The sequence below is a fragment of the Castor canadensis genome, chromosome 5, assembly GCF_047511655.1.
Source record: "Castor canadensis chromosome 5, mCasCan1.hap1v2, whole genome shotgun sequence".
NCBI lineage: Eukaryota > Metazoa > Chordata > Mammalia > Rodentia > Castoridae > Castor > Castor canadensis.
Genome location: NC_133390.1, coordinates 45630290 through 45652138, shown reverse-complemented (window position 1 = coordinate 45652138; position 21849 = coordinate 45630290). Strand labels below are relative to the sequence as shown.

Here is a 21849-nt window from a genome sequence, read left to right as displayed (position 1 = left end):
TTTATTTCTACCTTTGCCAAAATATTGGTTGGGCTTCTCAACTTTTATAATAAAAGGATTTCTCTATTGCTTCATCTAATTTTTATACAATTTGCACTATCTCCTGATAAGAAAATGGAAAAATTAACATTGTAAAGCCCTCATTAAAGACTGATCTTGGTATTTTTAGCATCCTCTGGGATATCTTTTCAGTCTTGTCCTGAAAACTGCCCCCGACAGGGTAAGGCCTTGGAAGATTATTCTCTCTCTATGGCCAACCCAGTCATAGGAACTGGATTAAGGAGGGATACCTGACCCAAACTGTTTTGGACTAACAGTTTGTTTGCCTCTTGCAGCAATTTGGTTTTAGGATTTGCAGCCAGTCTGACAGTTTTGGTGGATGGCTGAAACTAAGGGAAGTAGGAACTAGTAGGTCATTTGTGTCTTGTCTTAAATGAATATAGCACAGTAAAACTAATTTTTAGAGAGCAAAATAGAGATGAGTGGCTCTACAGATCAAGGAAAAATCAATCTCTTTTGGTTTTTATGGACATAATTTTCTATTTATTTTACTGAGGTTTGAGCTGAGGGCCTCACACTTGCTAGGCAAGCACTCTACTATTTGAGCCACACCTCCAGCCCTTTTCGGTTGTAGTTATTCAGATAAGGTTTTTAAAATTTTGCCCAGGGTCAGATTTAGCCCCTGACCTTCCTACTTAAGACTTCCCATGTAACTGGGATGAGAGTTGTGAGATGCCGTGCTAGATTTTTGGTTGAGAGTCTTATTAACTTTTTACCAGACTGGTCTCAATCTGTGATCTTCTCCATCTCTGTCCCCAAGTAACTAATTTTCTATTTTTAGTTCTAATTTATTAAATATTTTGTGTAGGTATTTTAAACTGCTACAAGTGGTCTTTAATGAGAAGAGAAATGCAAATAAAAGTTATCCCTCTGTTTAGATAATACTGTTTTCTTAGTAAAGCATCCCTGTCAACATGAAGGGCAATTTAGATATATTAGCATGTATATGGGGAAAGTAATGCTACTTACTACTTCAGGTCTTCAGCTTTCTTCCCAGAACATAAAATTTGACTATCCTTACAATTTTCTGTTATCCTACAGAATAATGTTAATAACTTAAAAAAATACATATAAATGTTAGAATATTCTGTCACACAAAATTCTTGATTAAATAATCTAGATGGTTAACAAAAATGTAATAAAGGTACTACTATTTCTTTTTAAATATCATGAAAAGAATTTCTGAATTCCATATACTTATCTGCTTGACTAATTCATGTTTATTATTTTTTTCTTTCTTTCCTTCCTACCTTCCTTCCTTTTTTCCTTCCTCCCTTTCTTCCTTTTCTTTCAATGGACATATATATATATGTAGCTTCAAGGGACTGTTTTTATACTGTTTTTCTTTTGAAGGTTGACAAAAAGTATTTTTCTAAGTTTTAAATCTTTCCAACGTGAGCTTTTCCATGCTTATTGCCTAAAACCTGCAGTACAAGTGATATTAGAAGTCTTAAGCTAAGGTTGTTTCCAAAACTCTCTCAACTAGCTTCCTATCATAGCCAAGTGGGCCCCTTCTTCTCTTGTGTATGTAAGTCATCAGGCTTTGGAGGCTTCTTGAGGTCACTGGGTGCAAAGGTAGACCAATCCCATCAACTTTGTTCATTCACCTTTTGCCTTCCTTTCCGGTAAAGTATTTTTCCCTCCATCTTGGGCAGTTTGCGCACTGGGAAAATGGTGGCATAGACAGGCAAATTTGCAGAAGTGTGGTTTATTTTTCCCTGTGAATACTCAGTAGAATTATCTTGCCTGCTTGTCTTAATAATCTCAAGGGTAGGGTAAAGTCTGAGCATGAGTGATATACTTTTACAACCCTTAAAAATATTGCTGAATTCAAGCTGGAAGCAATTGTAAGGGTACATTACTTTATAAAAATCACTATGGTTGCTGAATTGGGTATCTTAACTGCATGCTTTTGCTTAATATGGTTTGAAATCTATCATCTCAGTAGGCACTTAAGCAGGATGAGAAAGGAAAAAGTGACAAAAAGACAGCTAACTAGTTATAAAAGTGCAGCTCCTAAGAAGGATAAATGCAAACAGTGTGAAGTGGGTCTCTAATGGGCAAGAATTAGCTGTCAATGATGTAGAAGGATTCAAAAGGCACTTTGAGCTGTAATACAGAACATGACAGAAAACAGGAAAATGTGCTAAAGGTAATTAGATAACCCCAAGTCTCCTGGGTATGTTCCCACTTGGTTCTCTGTTTGTCTGCCAGGCAACTTGGAATAATTTGGAAAAGAATGGAGTAGCCTTCTTTTCAGTTATCATACAAGATTAAAATGTGATTTCATAAAAATTGGAATATTCTCAAAATTGTGCTTTATCCAATAATTTGAAAAAGCAAAGTCTGATCTTGAACAGGATACTCTGGGATTATATTCAAGAAGAAAAAACATAGCTAATACCTCCTCTGAATCAAAATATAGTTTTTAATATAGAAATATTTGCTTTTCTTTGATTTGCTTATTCCTGTACAAGGAAATTGGATGGCTATTTAATTTAAAAAATATGTTTGAATTTGTCCCCTAAAAGTTTATATGTTGGAAACTGAGTCCCCAAAGCTTTATGTTAAAGGCACTTGGAGGTAGGGTCTTTGGGAGGTAGTAGCATAAAATGTGGTCTCCACTGAGGGCCTTCCATGATAGCATTCGTGGGTTTATAAAAAGAAGAAGACAGATCTGAGCTAGCAAGGTTGCTCTGCCTTACTTTGTGATACCCTCTACTAGCTTATGATGTGGCAAGAAGGCCCTCACTAGATGCCAAGCAGATGCTGGTGTCAAGCCCTTGGACTTCTCAGCCTTTAGAAATGTAAGCAAAATAACTTCTATTCTTTACAAATTGCCTAATCTCAGTTATTGTGTTATAGAAATGCAAAACAGACTAAGACTGGTACCTAAGATTGAAGAAGATTCCACAGAGAGTGCCCTAAGAGTTTGTCTCTTCCCAGAAATGCATTCTTCTCCTCCTTTCTTTCTTTCTTTCTTTCTTTCTTTCTTTCTTTCTTTCTTTCTTTCTTTCTTTCTTTCTTTCTTTCTTTCTTTCTCTCTCTCTCTCTTTCTTTCTTTCTTTCTTCTTTCTTTCTTTCTCTCTTTCTTTCTTTCTTCTTTTTCTTTCTTTCCTTCCTTCCTTCCTTCCTTCCTTCCTTCCTTCCTTCCTTCCTTCCTTCCTTCCTTCCTTCCTTCCTTCCTTCCTTCCTTCCTTCCTTTCTTCTTTCTGTAAATGAGTAACAGCTGATTCACAGCACAGGATAGGTCCCCAAATTATAATGGACTCAATTAGGAAGTCTTCTTCAGAAGAAGGGTAGTAATTATTATAATCGCAAACGTTTTTAGAATGTTTCCTTGTACCATATACATTTCTAACCACTTTACATACATTAATTTATTTAGTTTTTGAAACCATCATATAAAAGAATAATATCATTATTTGCATTTTATAAATGGAGAAACTGAAGCAGAGATGTTAATTAATGTGCCCATAGATATACAGATAGAAATGGCTGAGCCAACTTTGCTAGAAATAGTTTGATGCCAGTGTTTGACTTCTAAGTACTATTCTATACTATCCATTTTCACTGAGACTTTTATGTTTTCAATATTTAAAAGAAAAGTAGACTAACTTTTACATAATTTGATTATCATAGGCATAATTGAGACCATGGTTCTGGTTCCACAAAGATATAGCAGATATGGGACTAATGGATTCTCCCTGACTTGTCTCCTATGCTGGTTAAGATCTGGTAACTCACAAGTTCAAATGTGGAGCTTTCTTGGCTAAGTTTGTTTTTTCATTGCTTAAGCCCTGGGAGTTTTCCATATCTTGGGGAATTCCTCTCATCTTTATATGTCATCTTTAAAAATTAAACAAAAAGTAAACCAAGACTAGCCAAGGAGTCTTAAGGGAAACTTGATATGTCTGAAAAATAAATGTAAAAGGGGACACCAAGAAGATGACTTGACTGCTACTACATGGTATATGCAAGAAGATGAAGACTATTGTTTTAAAATACAATATTGAAGTGTTAAATGAAATTTTAGAGTATAAAATTAATAAAAATAACACCATTATTAGTAATTAATGTTTATTGAGCTCAAACCATTGAGAGCTAATACTCTGCTAAGCACTTTGCATGTATTGGATCAATGAATACTACAAGAACACTGGAAATTAGATGGTATTCTCATTCCCATTTTCCAGATGTGGGAACTAAGGCAGAGAATGGTGAACTGATTTTCCTGAGGTCTGATATTTATCAGGTGATAGAGAAAAGATTTAAATCCTATGGGAATTTAAACTCAAGTACAAAGTATGACTTTTTATCCTAAATTTCTCTTTAGTAGTTCTATTTACCTGTGAAATATCTGCCAAGTTTAATTGCAGGAATTAGTCATTATTATGAAAAAAGTTCCTTATTCTTTCTACTTTTTAATCTCTCATTTTCTTTAAGGCCGAAGTAAGGCCCTCCTCCATGAAGTTTTCATGAGTCGCCTAGTTGATTACAGTGGCAGTTAACACTTAATGATCAGGTGTTGTGTGTCAGGCTTCGCACTGAATGCTGGTATCATATTAGAAGGCACCTTTACTTTTCTCTTAGCATCTGTCTTATGCAAGGTTTACTGGGAAATAGACTGTGCAAAGGAACTTTGCATGTGGCACATTTACTGGGGAGTGACTTCAGCATGGGTGTGGCGGCAGAGTGTCAGATACAGAACGGAAAGAACTACCAAGACTTCGGGGTGTTCTGATGCTGAGATGGCCCTTCAGAATTGACCCTAACTGAAGCAATCGGGCTGGGTCTTCTTTACATTGATTAGTCTTCTTGGATTCTGGCTGCTTCTGGGGACCCTGAGTGACCATGAGCCACACAACTTCTTCTGGCTGGGGGAAATGTCTGAAGTTAAGAGCATTCAGCAGGTAAAACTCCCAATAGTTGAGAGAATAAATGCCTCTCTTGAAGGAGGGGGTGCAATCTTGGCATCACTCCATAGCTCTGCGTCACCTGAAATACTAAATATTTTGCTTCTTACTCACTTATTGCCTCTCATCTCTATCTAGAGTGTAAGTTCCAAGAAAGCAGGAGTTTTTGTTTGTTTCTGATGTATCCCTAGCATGATGAATGGCTCTTAGTACAGAGTTGGATCTCAAAACCATTTGTTGAGCGGGTGACTGTACAAACATATACATTTCTAGTGTTCCATGAGGAAACCAAAACTTAAATTGACTAAGTTGCCTTCCTTAGATACTAATACTTGTAGAGGGGGAGAGTTTGGATATGAATCCAGAGTAGTTAGACCCAAATCTTTAATTACTTAACTGGGTGTTTCCCATTTTTAGAACAAGGAAATATAACATTTATTTTGATTGATGAGAAATTAAAGTCTAGACAGATGCATGCTCAAGAGTTAAGAAATCAAGTCTTAAGTTGTTTAATCAAATGTATCATTTTGCCTTCACCAATTAGAACATAACGACCATGTAACCCAACTTGAGACACTCGTGTGGCATGTTAGTCTTGGTGTCTCTCTTTGCTTCACTAACATGTCACCTTTGCCTTTATGCTATCTAGATTCATGAAGTCTCCCACATAACTTCATTTCCAAGATTTTTGCAACTGGCCAATTTCCTTTGAAGGTTTGACACAAGATGGCTTTGCTGTTGTTTTCTCAGGAGGCTCTGGTGAGGGGGTCATAATTCACTGTGTCTTGAAAGTCCAGAGACCAAATATGAACTGTCAAGGAGAGATATGAAAGCTTGCATGCTAGCAGAGAGCAAGCATATGTTAGAATTTAAATTGATAATTCCCAAGGTTCCAGCACTTTCAGTAGATGAATTCTTAAGGCAAAATCAGTCTCCAGAGAATTTTAAAATTATGACAGCCATGGAAATGACAATAAAAAAGATATTTGGAAGGTTTTATTTTTGGTGCAGATAAAATGATGGCAAGGAAATAATTAAATGTGTTAGCAATGGTTCTAGATGTCTGTCTCTACAACTACAAATAACTAGAAGAAAAATAGAAACCCAGGAAGTTTTAGCCTCAGTAGCAAGATAAAATATGGCACTGCATGGCTCACACCCAAATCATGTCTTATATTTCTTGACCAAGACATCACAGCAGCAGCTATTTACCCAGGACCTTGTACTCACTGATGAAACTACTTGTTCTGTAAGTATATCATGTATTGCAATCATCTAGAGGGACTGTTCAAAGAATATACTGAGTCCCAACTCAAGTTTTAGTGGGCTGCTGTGGTTTGAATATGGCTTGTCTCCTCTGAAACTCAAGTTGAAATTTAATCCTTATTATGAGATAGTGAGAGATAGACCCAAGTGGGGCCTTTAGGAAGTGATTATGGCTTTTCCCTCATGCAAGGATTAAACCATTTTTTCAATTAATGGACTAATGGGTTATCTCAAAAATGGGTCTGCTACAAAAATCAGTTTGACTAGGTCTCTCACAGGCTTCCTGTCTCTTTCATGTGATGCTCTACCAATGTTGTCTTGAGACTGTGCCAGCAAAAAAGCCATCACCGGATGCAGTCCCTTGACCTTGAAAAAGAATCATGAGCTAAAATAAACGTTTTCCTTTGTAATTTATCCAGTGTTTGGTGTTGTTATTGGCAACAGAACAGACCAAAGTCTGAAAATTTTCTCTTCCAAGTGCTTTTCCAGGTATTGCTGTTGGCTTTGGCACAGGGCCCTCATTGTGAAAACCATCACTGTAGCTATCCTGAAATTCTTCTGGTTAGACCAAAGCTCTATTGCGCTCTGTGATCTGTACACCTGTGCATAGGCTGTTCTCTCTGTCCCAGAGAGAATAGAGGCTTCCCATACTACCCCTCTCATGTTTGTAGGCAGGTTTTACTTAACTTTAAGTCTCCTTTAGGCGTCACTTCTTTTCTAAACAAGTCCATTTGCATTTTTCTCCTTGTGTTCCTCTATAAGTCATGGTCTACCCTATATTGCAATCTTGTTTAACTTTTTAAATTTAGCTTTTGTGAGGGCAGGGAACATTTTCACATTTTGTCTTTAAATCCACAGTTTCTGACTATATCTAGCTCCTTCATTAATATGCTTTGATTGGGTGAAGGAGTCAATAATAAATCGAACAATCAAATATTCTTTTGCTTACTTTAGCTTTTGTTGTTCTTCTCAAGTATCCTTCATTTTCTAATTCATTGTATTAAATTTAGGAGCTAAAACCTATCAAACTTTCAAATAAAGTGTTGAATTCCAAGGATAATAACTTACACAATGATATTTAAGAATATTTCCAATGTCATTCCTTTATCAAAATCTAGGAATAGGACATGTGTATGAATACAGAACATATGTTACATATGTACTAGCTTCAGTAAGTAATATAGCAACATTTGTTGTTTACAAAATGCTAAAGTGGATGGATGGAAAATGATTTAATGTGCTTTCTGGCTACAAATTCAGAAAATATAAGATAATTTTAAAAACTACAGTACAAGACCATTTTTTAAAGGATGCTCAACTTTCCAAAAGCATACAAGAATATGAAATTCAGTTTGCGGTGAATCAGCTGTTTTGTCTCTGGCAGTGAGGTTGCCATATTCTCCTCCTTTGCCTGTCTTTATGGTCCAGTGATGTGCTCACACATGTCACGCTCAGGTTTGTGCACACACAGCTAAATCTTTTAAAAAGCTCCTGAGGTTTTGCCAAGAGTTCTTGTTACTCATATTAAATTCACTGCACAACTATTTCCTTGAAAAAAGTAAAATACAGCATAAATGCTTAAGCTGCTTCTTAGGTCTTAACACAGGCCCTTGTAGAGCTGGCTGGGTTTATTTCAGAAAATCTCTCCATTCAGTACTGTGATTCATTGTAAGACAAAGCAAATACGAAATTAAAAGATGTTGCCATAAACAATTTAAAATGTTTTTTACTGTAGAGTATACTGTGCAAATTTCAAATTTTTGTATTCATTTATTCATATGTGCATGCATTGTTTGGACCATTTCTGCCCCTTGCTCCTTCTTTTCCCCCCACCCAACCTCCTCGCTTCCAGGCAGAACCTATTCTGCCCTTTTCTCCAATTATGTTGAAGAGAAGAAATAAGCAATAATAAGAAAGACAAAGTGTTTTTACTAGTTGAGATAAGGATAGCTATACAGAGAGATTCCTAGCATTGCTTCCATGCACAAGTGTATTACAACCCGAATTGATTCATCTCTGTCTGACCTCTTCACTGGTTCCCAGTTACCTTCCCATATTGACCTCTGTTGCTTTAAGGTTACTGTATTAACTCCTCTGCAGTGGGGACTCAAACACTTTCAAGTTTTGGGTTTCCTACCTATCCCCATTCCTCCCATATGTGCTCTCCTCTTAGCGTGTGGCCCAAGTTCAATGACATTACTGCCTTTGCCCTAGGTCTAAAGTCTGCATATGAGGCAGAACATACAATTTTTGTTTGTCTGACCTGGCTAACCTCGCTCAGAATGATGTTCCCCAGGTTCCATCCACTTACTTGCAAATGATAAGATTTCATTCTTCTTCATGGCTGAGTGAAATTCCATTGTGTATAAATATCACATTTTCTTAATCCATTCATCAATAGTGGGGCATCTTGGCTGTTTCCATAACTTGGCTATTGTGAATAGTACTGCAATAAACATGGGTGTGCAGGTGACGTGCCTCTGGAGTAACCTGTGTCACATTCCTTTGGGTATATTCCTAGGAGTGGGATTGCTGGATCATATGGCAGATCTATGTTTAGTTTTTTAAGAAGCTTCCATATTGTTTTCCTGAGTGGTTGCACTAGTTTGTGTTCCCACCAGCAGTGTATGAGCACTCCTTTTTCCCCATATCCTCGCCAACACATGTTGTTGTTGGTGTTTTTGATAATAGCTATTCTAACGGGGTGAGGTGGAATCTTAGTGTGGTTTTGATTCGCATTTCCTTTAGGGCAAGAGATGGTGAGCATTGTTTCATGTGTTTTTTGGCCATTTGAATTTCTTCTTTTGATAAAGTTCTGTTTAGTTCTTTATTGGTTCGTTGATTTGGGGAGAGTTTAGATTTTTGAGTTCCCTGTATATTCTGGTTATCAGTCTTTTGTCTGATGTATAGCTGGCAAATATTTTCTCCCACTCTGTGGGTGGTCTCTTCAGTTTAGAGACCATTTTATTTGTTGAGCAGAAGCTTTTCAATTTTATGTAGACTCATTTGTTCATCCTTTCTCTTAGTTGCTGAGCTGCTGGGGTCAATTCATTTTATGAAGCAGGTATTACACTCATCCCAAAACTAGACAAAGACACCTTCAAAAAGGAGATCTATAGGCCAATCTCTTTAATGAACATTGATTAAAAATCTTCAATAAAATAGTTCAACAACATATCAGAAAGATCATTCACCACAACCAAGTTGGCTTCATCCCAGGGATGCAGGGGTGGTTCAACATACGCAAATCAATAAATGTAATACAGCACATTAATAGAAGCAAAGACAAAAGCCATTTGATTATCTCAATAGATTCAGAAAAAGCCTTTGATAAGATTCAACACCACTTCATGATAAAAGCTCCAAGAAAACTAGGACTAGAAGGAATGTACCTCAATATGTAAAGGCTATATTTGATAAACCTATAGCCAACATCATACTTAATGGTGAAAAACTGAAACCATTCCCCCTAAAATCAAGAATGAGACAAGGATGCCCACCATCCCCACCTCCTATTCAGCATAGTCCTGGAATTCCTAGCCAGAGCAATTAGGCAAGAAGAAGAAATAAAAGCAATACAAATAGGTAAAGAAACTGTCAAAATATCCCTATTTGCAAATGACATGATGCTATATCTTAAAGACCTAAAAGACTATCCAAAAACTCTTAGACACCATAAACAGCTACAGCAAGGTGGCAGGATACAAAATCAACTTACAAAAATCATTAGCTTTTCTATACACCTACAAAGAACAAATTGAGAAAGAATATATGGAAATAATTCCATTTACAATAGCCTCAAAAAAAATCAAATACTTAGGAGTAAACTTAACAAAGGATGTGAATGACCTCTGCAAGGAGAACTATAAACCCCTGAAGAACGAGATCCAGGAAGACTATAGAAGACGGAAAGATCTCCCCTGCTCATGGATTGGTAAAATCAACATAGTAAAATTGACTATACTACCAAAAACCATCTACATGTTTAATGCAATTGCCATAAAAATCCCAATGACATTCATCACAGAGATTGAAAAATCTACCCTAAAGTTAATTTAGAAACAGAAGAGACCACGAATAGCCAAGGCAATACTCAGCAAAAAGAGCAATGCTGGAGGTATCACAATACCCAACTTCAAACTATACTGCAAAGCAATAGCAATAGAAAGAGCGTGGTACTGGCACAAAAACAGACATGAAGACCAGTGGAACAGAATAGAGGACTGGGATATGAATCCATACAATTATACCCACCTTATTTTTGAGAAAGGTGCCAAAAACATAAGATGAAGAAGACAGCCTCTTCACAAATGTTGCTGGGAAAAGTGGTTATCCATATGCAAAAAACTGAAACTAGTTCCATGTCTATCACTGTACTAGTATCAGCTCAAAATGGATCAAGGACCTTAGTATTAGACCCAAAACTCTGAAGTTAGTGCAGGAAGGAGCAGGAAACACTCTGGAACTAATAGGTACAGGCAAAGACCTCCTCAATAGAACCCCTGCAGCCCAGCAACCAAGAGAAAGGATGGACAAATTTCAAAAATTTTTAATTTTGTCTTTATGTTTTGATATAGACATATAAGATTTAATATTTATGTACTTTATATAAAATACTTTTAACCTGTGCAGAGATTTTGATAACTTCATTTAACTCAATTTCTTTTCAGCTTTGATAAATGATGGGTTACTTATATGGGTAGAATTCAATCAGGAAATAGAACTCTAAAATGAACCAAACGTTATGTGTTCTCTGATCCTTCCAGTCTATAACTTCCCAAAGGACAACTATATGCCAACATCATGGATTTCCACCCTTTTCTGTAGTTATATCACTAAGACATTAATATGTGTCACTTTTCAGCTAGCTAGAGTTCCCCTAATGTTTTAAAACACCATTTCATAAGTACCTGCTGATATCACAACCCTCCCATCCCTTTCTTCAGTGTAGGGCATGCTCACACAACAGATGAGGACAAGGAGTCAGCTATGGCTCAGAATCACACCTGCTGTTCTGGATAGGCCTCTATCTTGCTATCATGAGAGATTAGATTTTTTTCACTTTGCCTTTGATGCTTTTCAACTGTCAAATGTCAAATTATGACTTGAAAATCCACATCAAAATATAAACTAGTAAAGCTGATTTGTGTAGACTGAAGAATAGCTCAAAGTTTTGAGTATTACACAGAGAATATATTTTTCATTAAATATGGAGCAATTTGAAATGTCTTGGGAACATTTTTGCACTCTAAAAGAATTCAAGGTTATAAAGTCAAAAGCTTGACAGAAAAATTCAGGCAATTTACATGATGGCTGATAAAAAAAATCATCCCAAACCAAGTCAAATTAAAATCAGACTTTGGGAATGACATAAAGAACTGTCTTAGTGAGTCTCTAATATGGCTTAGTGGTGTGCTTCCTGAAACTATCAACCATTTAGCATAATGCCTAGCATTAATATATACCTAAAATAAGCAAATAAGAGTGAGATACTGGAAATATGTAGGTGGAATTTCATAAATTGTATGGATTTTGAAACAACTAATGTATATTCATTGAGTATTTACAAGCTAACATTAATTTATTTCATACTCATAGAATGTCTTTCATTTGCCAGCTGTGTGCAAAGCAATATAAGAGATACAGATTTTTTTTAAAAAAGGAAATTTGGTCAGAGTGCAGATTTTCAGCTATAAATGAATAAGTTAGGATCTAATTGTACCATAGTGACTAGAGTTGATAATACTGTAGAGTTTGCTTGAAATTTACTGAGAGTACACACACATGTGCACACACACACACACACACACACACACACAAGATGAAGGGGAAAAAAAGAAAAGAAAGAAAAGACATGGTCCCTGATCTAAAAACAAGCTTCTAATAAAGGTACAATGGCTTGTATATGAAAGAAATCATATTTTGTCTACATTGCCATATGTTATTTTCTAAAAATAAGCTTATAGCCTATACTCTGTATAAGAAATGGATCCACTTCTGTTTGTTACTTCCATTTTAGATATGAATCAAATTGCAACACTGTACTTTGAAATGCACATTTTACCACTTCTAAGTACCTGCTAATAGTTAATGATTTTCTTTCCAGTCCATTTAGCATGTTATGATCTTTAATATTTCTCATATTAAAACCTTTAATCTGTCTCGTGGTACAAAAGCCTTGTTCCTATCATTTATAAGTCCTTATTTGATCTAGGCAAAATTGAAACAAAGTACCGTTTTTGTTAATGCAATCTCCCTTAAAGGAAGACTTCCATTTTCTATGCAAATAGCTACATCTCATCACTATTCTGAGTATGTAAGTAAGTCATGCTAACTGCATTGTTTTGCCCCTTTGGGGCATTATACTTGGTCTACCATGCAGGCACTAATATAGATATCTTAATTTAAATACTGTGTAGCTCTTTAAACTTGATGCATGATGATTTATAAATAATTATAGTCCTCTGAACATCTGTATTTATATTCAAAGATACATTTTCTACGAAGGACTATAAATAATTAAGGGAGGTTATGGGAGGTAAGTATAAACAATCATGTGGAAAGTTAGAAGAAACTACCAGAATGAATTAAAAAAGTGAAAATAGTGAATGAGCAGAAAAGGAACTCAGTCCTGGTTCCCTTGTATGAAAATGGTCTGTTGCCATACTATCCCCATTCCAGTCCTTACTGCCTATGGGAAGGTGAGTTTACTGCACATCTTTGTGCCTCAGTTTCCTGATCCATAAAATTGGCAAGATAATAGCATCTACTTCAAAGCCAAGAAGTGTTAGTAGCCAGAAAGAACAGAATAGTGCTTGGAACATAATTAGAACTCAATAAATGCTATGTTGTTATGGAATCAGTGGTAGAAGTTATGCTGGTATCTTAACCTCCTAAATAAAGCAGGATTTCCTTTTTCATATATTTTTCAGGACATATGAATAAGTGCCCTGCTACCTTCAGAACAAATTCTTATTAAGACTGGCCTTCATTACTTCATATGGCAGGCTACTTTGTATTCAGACAACCCAATGCTATGAAATTCATCTTTCCTTCTAATGTTTGCATTTACATAGTTATGACTGCCAACTTTGAAAGTGTGCTATTGATTGGAGATTATTTCACATTAAAGTCTTATATACTGGAATTCTCCTCCTCTGGGTAGACTCATAAATATGAAATCTACCTCCTGCTTGATTAATTAACTTTTTATTGCTCCACTAGGGTCAGCTGGTCCTTTTTCTGCTTCATGCTCCACCATTAATAATTATTCAAAAATTTCTGGCTGCAGTTAATAATGATGTAGTTAATTCTTCCTAAGTAATTGAACAGTATAGTTTATGTTTCAGCTAGCAAACTGGATCAAATATAATAGGGATTTTTAAAAAGGGAAATTAAGAAGGAAAACAGGTTAACAATAAAAAGTGTTGTTTTACTTCACTTAAAATGCTGTCAATTTTAGAATTAATAATTTATAACTAAATTGCATGTATCATGTTTCCACATGATCTCAACTCAGTTTTGGCTTATTCAAAATAAAGCAGGCAATATTGCTTATTTGTAGCAAATAAAATTATTTGATTCTCTTTGGTCTGGTAGGCAATGTAATATTCTTTCATATTTTAGCCTTTTGAAAATTATATTTTCTTTACTTATTTAATCAGCTGCATATTGGAACCTGTCTGTGAGCATGAGATTTTATGAGACACAAAGATATATAGGCTATAGTTCTTGATCTCAAAGAGTTTACAGCTTAGTAAAGAATTTAGCCCTTGCATAATAAAATATTATGGAAAGTTCTAGCAAACAGTGATTATTTCTTATTAACTGATCAATAATATGTCAACAAGCTAGACTGACCACTTGTAATATGATGATTTTTTGAATATTCCAGTTGGAATATGGGAAGAACCTGCGATATGATGCAATACGGAAACTTTTGTATATGAAGTATCCAAATAGTCTCGTTGTCCTGTAGTGTATGTGAACCCAGGGGAATGGGAGCAGCACGGAGGCCAATTTGGATTAGATTTAGAGGGAGACTTGGCTATTTGTTGAGAAAATATTCATATTTTATTCAATAAACTCTTAATGATCTAAGGTGTTAAACTGTACAAAATGGAGCATAAAAATTAGTCAAATGGGAATGAGAGGAATGCATCAGGGAAGAAGAAACTAGAGACAATCTTGCACCTTAATTTTCAGGATCATTTCCTACCTACACATTGTTCAAATGAATGAAGTCGCTTAAATATCTGACCATGCTAAAATAACTGAATCTTATGGGTGTTTTCAAAATAATTAAATGACTAAATTCACTCATTTGTATATATACACCACTTTTGTGTATAAAGAATGGCATAAGATTACATTTTTAAATATCCACTTTGATTCAATCATTGATAGTTTACTTCATTAATATTGATCATGATGATTTTTGTGTGGTTATTTTATGTGATGTAAAACTCATTAATTATTATGACTCAGTAAATAATACATTTTAAAATATTGACAGATGTGGGTTTTGTGCTGAAAAACTGCTTTATGTAGCCCACAGGTGAAATCCTAAATTTACATGTTAAATTTTAAGGTATAATTAATCCTTTAAGGGAAAGGGATGCATTGCTTGTATGTTGGCAGTGTATTAATTCTCTTGGGTCATTTGGATAACCATTAGATTCAAGCTGGCTACAATCTAACAATATATTTTATTTTGGTTTTAAAAATATACATATAAAATTATATATACATATATATAATTATCATTCTGTTAGTCCAAATTGTTTTTGGACATTAGATAAAAAGTGGTGGTGTTTTAGCAAAACATGTTTGATTTCACAATCTTTAAATTATTTTTATTCCTTTTAATTATGTAAATATTATTTCAACAAATTATTATTTTGAAATGTATAGAGTGCTTTTTCAAAGTTTGCGGGGTATGGATAATATTGTTAGCAATGTGGACTATTTTTTATTTTAATTCTCATCTTTTTTTATCCAATGAAAATTCTAGAAAATGAGCACAGAAATAAGTTTGAGGCATAGAATTTCCTGTGGTTTCATCCATGGTTATAATACATATCACCATGTGGATATGTGTTAAGGTCAATACTTTGGACATTAAATACAAATTTATTAATTATTTTTCTGTTTGTTTGATAAATTATCTCACTTTGTAGCCCAGGATGGCCTTGAACTCAATATCCTCCTGTCTCAGCCTCCTGAGTTTGGTGATTACAGGCTTATACAGCTTTTGAGAAAATTCATATTAGCTCACAACAACTAACTTCCATGTATCTTTCAAGAAAATCCTCTTGGAGTATTCATATATTCTTTCTTTCTTACTACTGATCCTTAGGTTTAATGTAATTTTGTAAATCTATTCTAAAAAGAGGAATACAGATCAAGTTCAGTATCTAATTAAAAGTATACAATAGGCACTCAGTAAATGTTAGTGATTCTAATATTCAACCATACATTTAATATACCAAGAGACTAAACTCACAAAAATGTCAGTGTCAAAACACAAAACGAAAGTACTTTGTGATGATATATGGCTGAATAGCTAATTATCAATTCTATATATCTATCTTTCTGTCTCCATACACATATATGTACTGAGGTTGGTCTATGGATTTGGGAATAGAAGGAACCTAAAGAGCTAAATCAAGTAGACTGTTTTTATAGTCTAGCAGTCATAATTATCAATTATTACATTTGTTAACTAGTTTATACCAGCATATTCTCATGATGGAAAACAAACAATCACTGTTCTGTATGAGAAAGAGGAGGTCATCAGTATTATTTTTCAGATGCCACTGTGATTTAGAGCAAATAGTCCCTTCAGAACATAATGATTTTAAGAAGGATTTATTTCATATTCTGTATTGTTGTCTTGTAACTTGCGAGCAAACCAGGAGCCGAACAAAGTAAAATATGTATGGCTAAAGGGAAGTGAATGGAAAAGTACTCCATTTGCTTACTTTGGAGACTTTGAAGCACACCATCAAAGACAGAGTCTAATCTGTCCTTCTCAACCAACACCCCATCTCCGTGCATGCATGGTGAAGTTGCTTAATTAAATAGAATGCACAGGAGGGAACTTTGTAATGAAATTGACATTACAGTAGTTCAGACACTACATGAAAAACAAAAGTTATAAAAATTTAAACATGAGCTAGGAGAACACGAAGAAAAAGACTGATGCCATCAATTGCGATTCATATAATCATATTATGGAATTTATAGCAACCCTGCCCGTATCCTACCATGACATTATTCACTGAAATTCTCTTCTGGGTATAAACAGCATGCTTTAAAAATGCAATTTAAAGCTAGCCAGATAAAAAACGATCATTTAAATGATTTTCCCTTAGGCTATAAATTGACTTATAAGTCAATCCATATACTCTGGGTTTAGACAAACATATTTTTCAGATTCTTCTTATAAATTTTGACTCTTCAAGGGTCTGATCAAAGTCACAATTCAGTAATTCACAAATCAGTAATTCAGAACATATTTTTCAATGTCTTCTGCTGCCATTTTCAGATAGTTCTAGAATTCTCATTTCGTACCTTCACTCACTAGTTATTGGTCTTTTGGTAGAGCTACTTAAGTTTCTAAAAACAGAAGCATTGTCTTGTTGGATTGAAGGAGAAAATGCATGCAGACTGTTCATCATATGGTCTTGCATATTGCTAGTCATGCTGCTACCTAACTCACATCCTCCAGTGCATCTTCAATATCTTCAGGATATGTGATAATATTTTACTGAGGCCCAAAGAGCACCTTCATTTCAGCCCCTGTGAAATCTTCACCTTCATATCCCTACATTTTACCATTCATATCTACTTACTGCAGACTTGCCAAATTGTTTGCTGTTTCAATTTTGCAGGCTGTCTCAGGTGCCAGTGCTTTTGTTGTTCTTCATTTACTCTTCTTTTCAGAGTGAGCCCAGCTTCCCAGTCTCCATAAGACTTTTCTGACCCATTTGTGCTGAATTGGGACCAGTGAGTGTCCCTCATGGCATCCTTTGGATATCTTTGTGATTGTATTGTCACCAATCTAGGTTTTTTTAAGTTTTAATTTTCTTCTCACAAGTCTAGAGGGTAACCTACAGGAACACAAATGCTATAGTTCTTATTATTACTTTTTTTCTCCAGGGCATCACATAGTGTATGGCACACATTAAGTGTTCTGTACATATTTTGAGTGAATAATTATTGCACTGAGTTATTGCTGAGTATGGGAACTTTTAACTAAAGAAGAACGTTTTCTTCTTACCACATCTGAAGGAATTCTTATCCTGAAATTGCCATTAGTTTAAACTTAGAGTTCAAATTATATCAAATTTTTAATATTTATATCAGAATTTATCTAGTTAAACAACTAGATTGCCCTCTCTAGGAGATTTAAAGTGAATCTAAATGACTTATTAAGATTTAGCTCAGTGAGTTTTTTGAGAGTGCATTTCTAACTTAATAATGCAGTATTCTTCAGGGGATATGGCTCAAGTGGTAGAGGATTTGCCTAGCAAGCATGAGGCCTTGAGTTCAAACTCCAGTAACAACAACAACAAAAAAAACAGCACTCAAAAAATGTCATACTTTAAAAAGTAATGTGAATTTCTTTATCTATGAAATAAAGTAGGAGAACTGAGAAGTTGTTAACTTTGTATTTGCCAATACACTTTTGGCAAATAATACATGTAAAGGCAAATACAACAAATACAGGAAGGTCTGAAAAGACAATGACTAGACTTTGCTATTTATTGTATCTTTGCTTCAGCCTCAGACTAAGTTATGACACATGTTTAGGGAAAAACTAGTCAACAGGATTAGCAGGGACACTTTGGATTTCCATATTGATTTTCTTGTGGAGTTGGGTGTTGTGATTATTACACTCTACTCCTGATATCCCTTACTTGAGAAATCACTATTCTCTAGCAGGATTGTAAGTGTCTATCACCGATATTGAACATCCAGGTCACAAGTATTCTTTTTATTCATTAAGCTTGTTCTCTTCTACAATGTACTCCTTTTTACTGAAATAGATCATTAATTTCCACTTTGGATATAATTGTTACAAAAAAGTTCTTGTGGATCACCATTGTTCATCAATATAACAATAACAATCACCCTTTCTGTCATACAATTTGAAACTCAAGTAGCTTCCATAGAGTGATTAACTGGAGAAATTGTGCCTATTTCATGGTTTTATCATTAGAAATTTAAAATAATACAGATGGTGGGACTTGGCAGGGTGATGAAGTAGCTGAGAGACTTCAGTGTCAAATTTTAGCTTAGCCTCTTACTGATTGCATGAATTTGGACAAGTTGCTTCAACTCCTTTTGACTCCTGTTTTCTCATAAGTAAAATTAGGAAAATAATAGTCTCTCTGAATATTGTAAGGCTTGAATAAGATAATATTTGTAAAATACTTCACATCATTTTAGATATTTATTAGGGGCTTACTAAGTGGTAAGTTGTTATCCATGATGAATTACTCTAATAACTGCTATTCTTGAATTATTATATTAGCACAATATCTTGGTAAAGATAGGAAGAGGTGTTTTATTTTTATTATTTCTTTGAACCTTTTGGTATAAGATGTATTTAGCAAGAATGATCCATATTATCCTCACAAAGATAGCAGTCAGATGGGTTTCTGAAAGCCAAGAACAGTTCAGTACAGACCTGGGTTTAACAAAATTAGTAAGACATTTCAGAGCCTGTATTATGTCACACTTCCTTCATCTCATATTTCAATTTTCAGTACACTGAGACTGTGGAAATAATGTGAATTTCTAATTAATCCTGTACATCTATATTTAAATTTATAATGCACACTTCAGTGGAGTACATCTTTTGACCACTCTTTTTATTGATCTGAGATAACAAGCCAAAACCACACAATTTTGAGTTAACTGTTAAAATCATTTGTTCGTGGCACTCTTCTCTTCCAAGTTTTCATTAGTATTATATTATGATGCCAGGACTTGTGAACAATTAGGCTAACACCATCCATTGAGACTCTCTGTGTAATAGCAGGATCGATGAATTCTGCATAAAGGGACGTATTTGGGACACATTACGATTGTGGGAGAAGAAGGCATTTCATCAAAGTATTTAAAGATAACTCAAATTACTGAATGAATATCTGCATGAACAGAATCCCATTTGGAGAAGCTATTAAAAATTTGGGACACCTGGCTTTAAACTATCAGGTCAAATTGGAATGATCCTAAATTAAAACCTTCCTTTATATCCTTGTGTGAAACTTACTTTCATCTCCTGTTTCAAATTCAAACTTCTGACTGTAGCCACTGTATCCTGTTGCAGTCCTCACTCGGATATGAAATATGTACTTGGTGGCTGGCTTGAGACCTGTGATGATGACACTGGGGGCCTTGGACCTCGTGGAAGAATAGGTGAGCTGCTCATGCTCCTAGGGGACAGAAAAGAGGAAAAAGGAAATGAAGCAGCATGACCCTGCTATTCCTAGAGACAATTCAAGGTTAAACTGAGGAATTATGCTCTGAGTATCAAAGGTATTGATCAAGAAGTGTAAGCATGGTTTCCATAATTTAGCACTTCATTGTTCATCATTATGATGGATGCAATATGGCCCTGATTTGGAAATTTATTAAGGAAGATGATTAATCTTATGTAAACTGCACTTGGACTGTTGGCAATTTAGATTTTGGGTCAAACTGTAAGGAATGGTGTTGATGTGTGAACACTTTTGCCCAGAATGGCAGCTTCATCTTGAGCAAAATGGGCCATCAGCTCAGATCACCCCTGCAGAGTGCAAGGAGCAAAGGTGGCAGAATTCAAGGATCTGCTACTCACTTCTACCTGTGGGTAGTGCCAAAATACTGGCGCTATCCATGGGTAGACCTGTGGGGGAAAGGAAAAAATAAATTAATTGTGTTTTAAAGTTTAAAATCTTTTTCCTAAAATCAATTGCTTTGCTCTGTAACTCAGTGCTTCTTCAGTAGTTATAGCTGAAATTTGGTAACTTTAAGAAATAAAGTGATGAAACTTTCCCCTAGATACAACAGTTCATTTTTGAACATGTACAAATTACACAGTGATTGTGAGATAGATGTTAAAATATTGTGTCCATGAAGGAGCGCTAAAGACAAGAAAGTAGGACAATTTACCACACCTGTGCAATCAGAGACACAACTGGAGGTTTAGTTCTGTCTCCTGGATTAACTGTTAGTAAGTTTTACCTCCCTGATGGGAGATGGACTTGCCAAGGTATTCCGAATGATCTAGTCAGTCAAGGTCTTATAAGTGGGCTCTCTTGCTCACTGCTTTAGACCAGAATACTTCATTTAATCTGTACCTGTAAGGGATTGTCCACAGAATGTTGGTGGAATGGACAAATTGAACTATTATTGCTTTTGTTATAACAAAGTCATCATAAATAACTTTGTAATGATATTTTAATAAGGTATTTGAAAGAAATTGTGCAAGTTGAGCATCTCTAATCTAAAACGTATGAAATACTCCTACACCAAAATCTTTTGAGTATGTATATGATGTCACATGTGCAAAATTCCAGACCTGGTCTCATACAATGTGCTATAGTCAAAATGCAGGTTCACTAAAAATGTTGCATAAAATTACCTTCACAATATGAGTATAAGATAATGCAATGAATTTTGTTTTAAGACTTGAGTCCCATCTCCAAAATATCTCACATATATGCAAATATTCCAAAATTGAAAAAAATCCAAAATCTGAAACACTTCTGGCTCCCATGAATTTGGGATAAGGGATAGTCAATCTTTATTTGTATGACCAACTTTTCTACATGCATAGATCAAAGTAGGTAGAAAGGTTCTTAAGTGAATTCTACTATTTTCTTCATAAATCTAAAGATAGAAATTCTCAGGGATGCAAGTGACTTTGAAAGTCACCAACTAAATCACTCACTTGGTATTTAAATTCTATCTATAATATTCACATATGATTACATTTATGGTTTGCTTAAAAATTGCTGTTGTTCAGGAGATTTTCCAGCCTGACAAATTTATAAAAATCCACCTACACAGAGAGTGTGACAACCTTTATGCATTTGCTGCAGGTGCTTTAAGACTTAGAACTAAGAAAATTACTTCTTTTATGCTACTTTTGAGAAAGAAGTTCATATCTTAAAGATCATTTTTCAAATTTATGGTCTTATTTGCTAGAAATTTATGTTATATGATTATTTGGTATCTAACTTAGGAATTGTTTTTACCATCTATATCCCAAATAATAAAACTACTCAATAAACATGAACTGCAAAGAAAAAAATCAGTTAACTGTAGAAATATTTTAAGTTAAAAACAAAACACAAAGTTGCAACTTATATTTATCTCTCATCATTTTGGGATTCTAAAGTAAATAAATGTTTGCCCACATAGCTTAGATCAAGGAAATAAAATAAATTCTATGAATCATTGATGGTTATGATCATCTGTTAGAGGTTGATAGCTGGAGCTTGCTAATATCAAGATCTTTATTATAATTAAGGGGATTAAATCACATATTATGGAGAAAAAACTTTTAAAACTATTAGAAGAAATTATATTTTTGGTAGAAATTTGCAGA

General features: G+C 34.8%; 1 protein-coding gene across 5 annotated transcripts in view; it reads right to left on the bottom strand.

Moving 5' to 3' along the window:
- Epha6 (EPH receptor A6) overlaps positions 1-21849 on the bottom strand; it is a 933912-nt gene that overhangs the window by 331158 nt on the left and 580905 nt on the right. For all 5 annotated transcript variants that reach the window (XM_074072950.1, XM_074072946.1, XM_074072947.1 and 2 more), the window contains one exon: positions 19528-19690. In XM_074072950.1, the coding sequence (XP_073929051.1) occupies positions 19528-19690 (163 nt within the window). The remainder of the gene's footprint in view (positions 1-19527; positions 19691-21849) is intronic.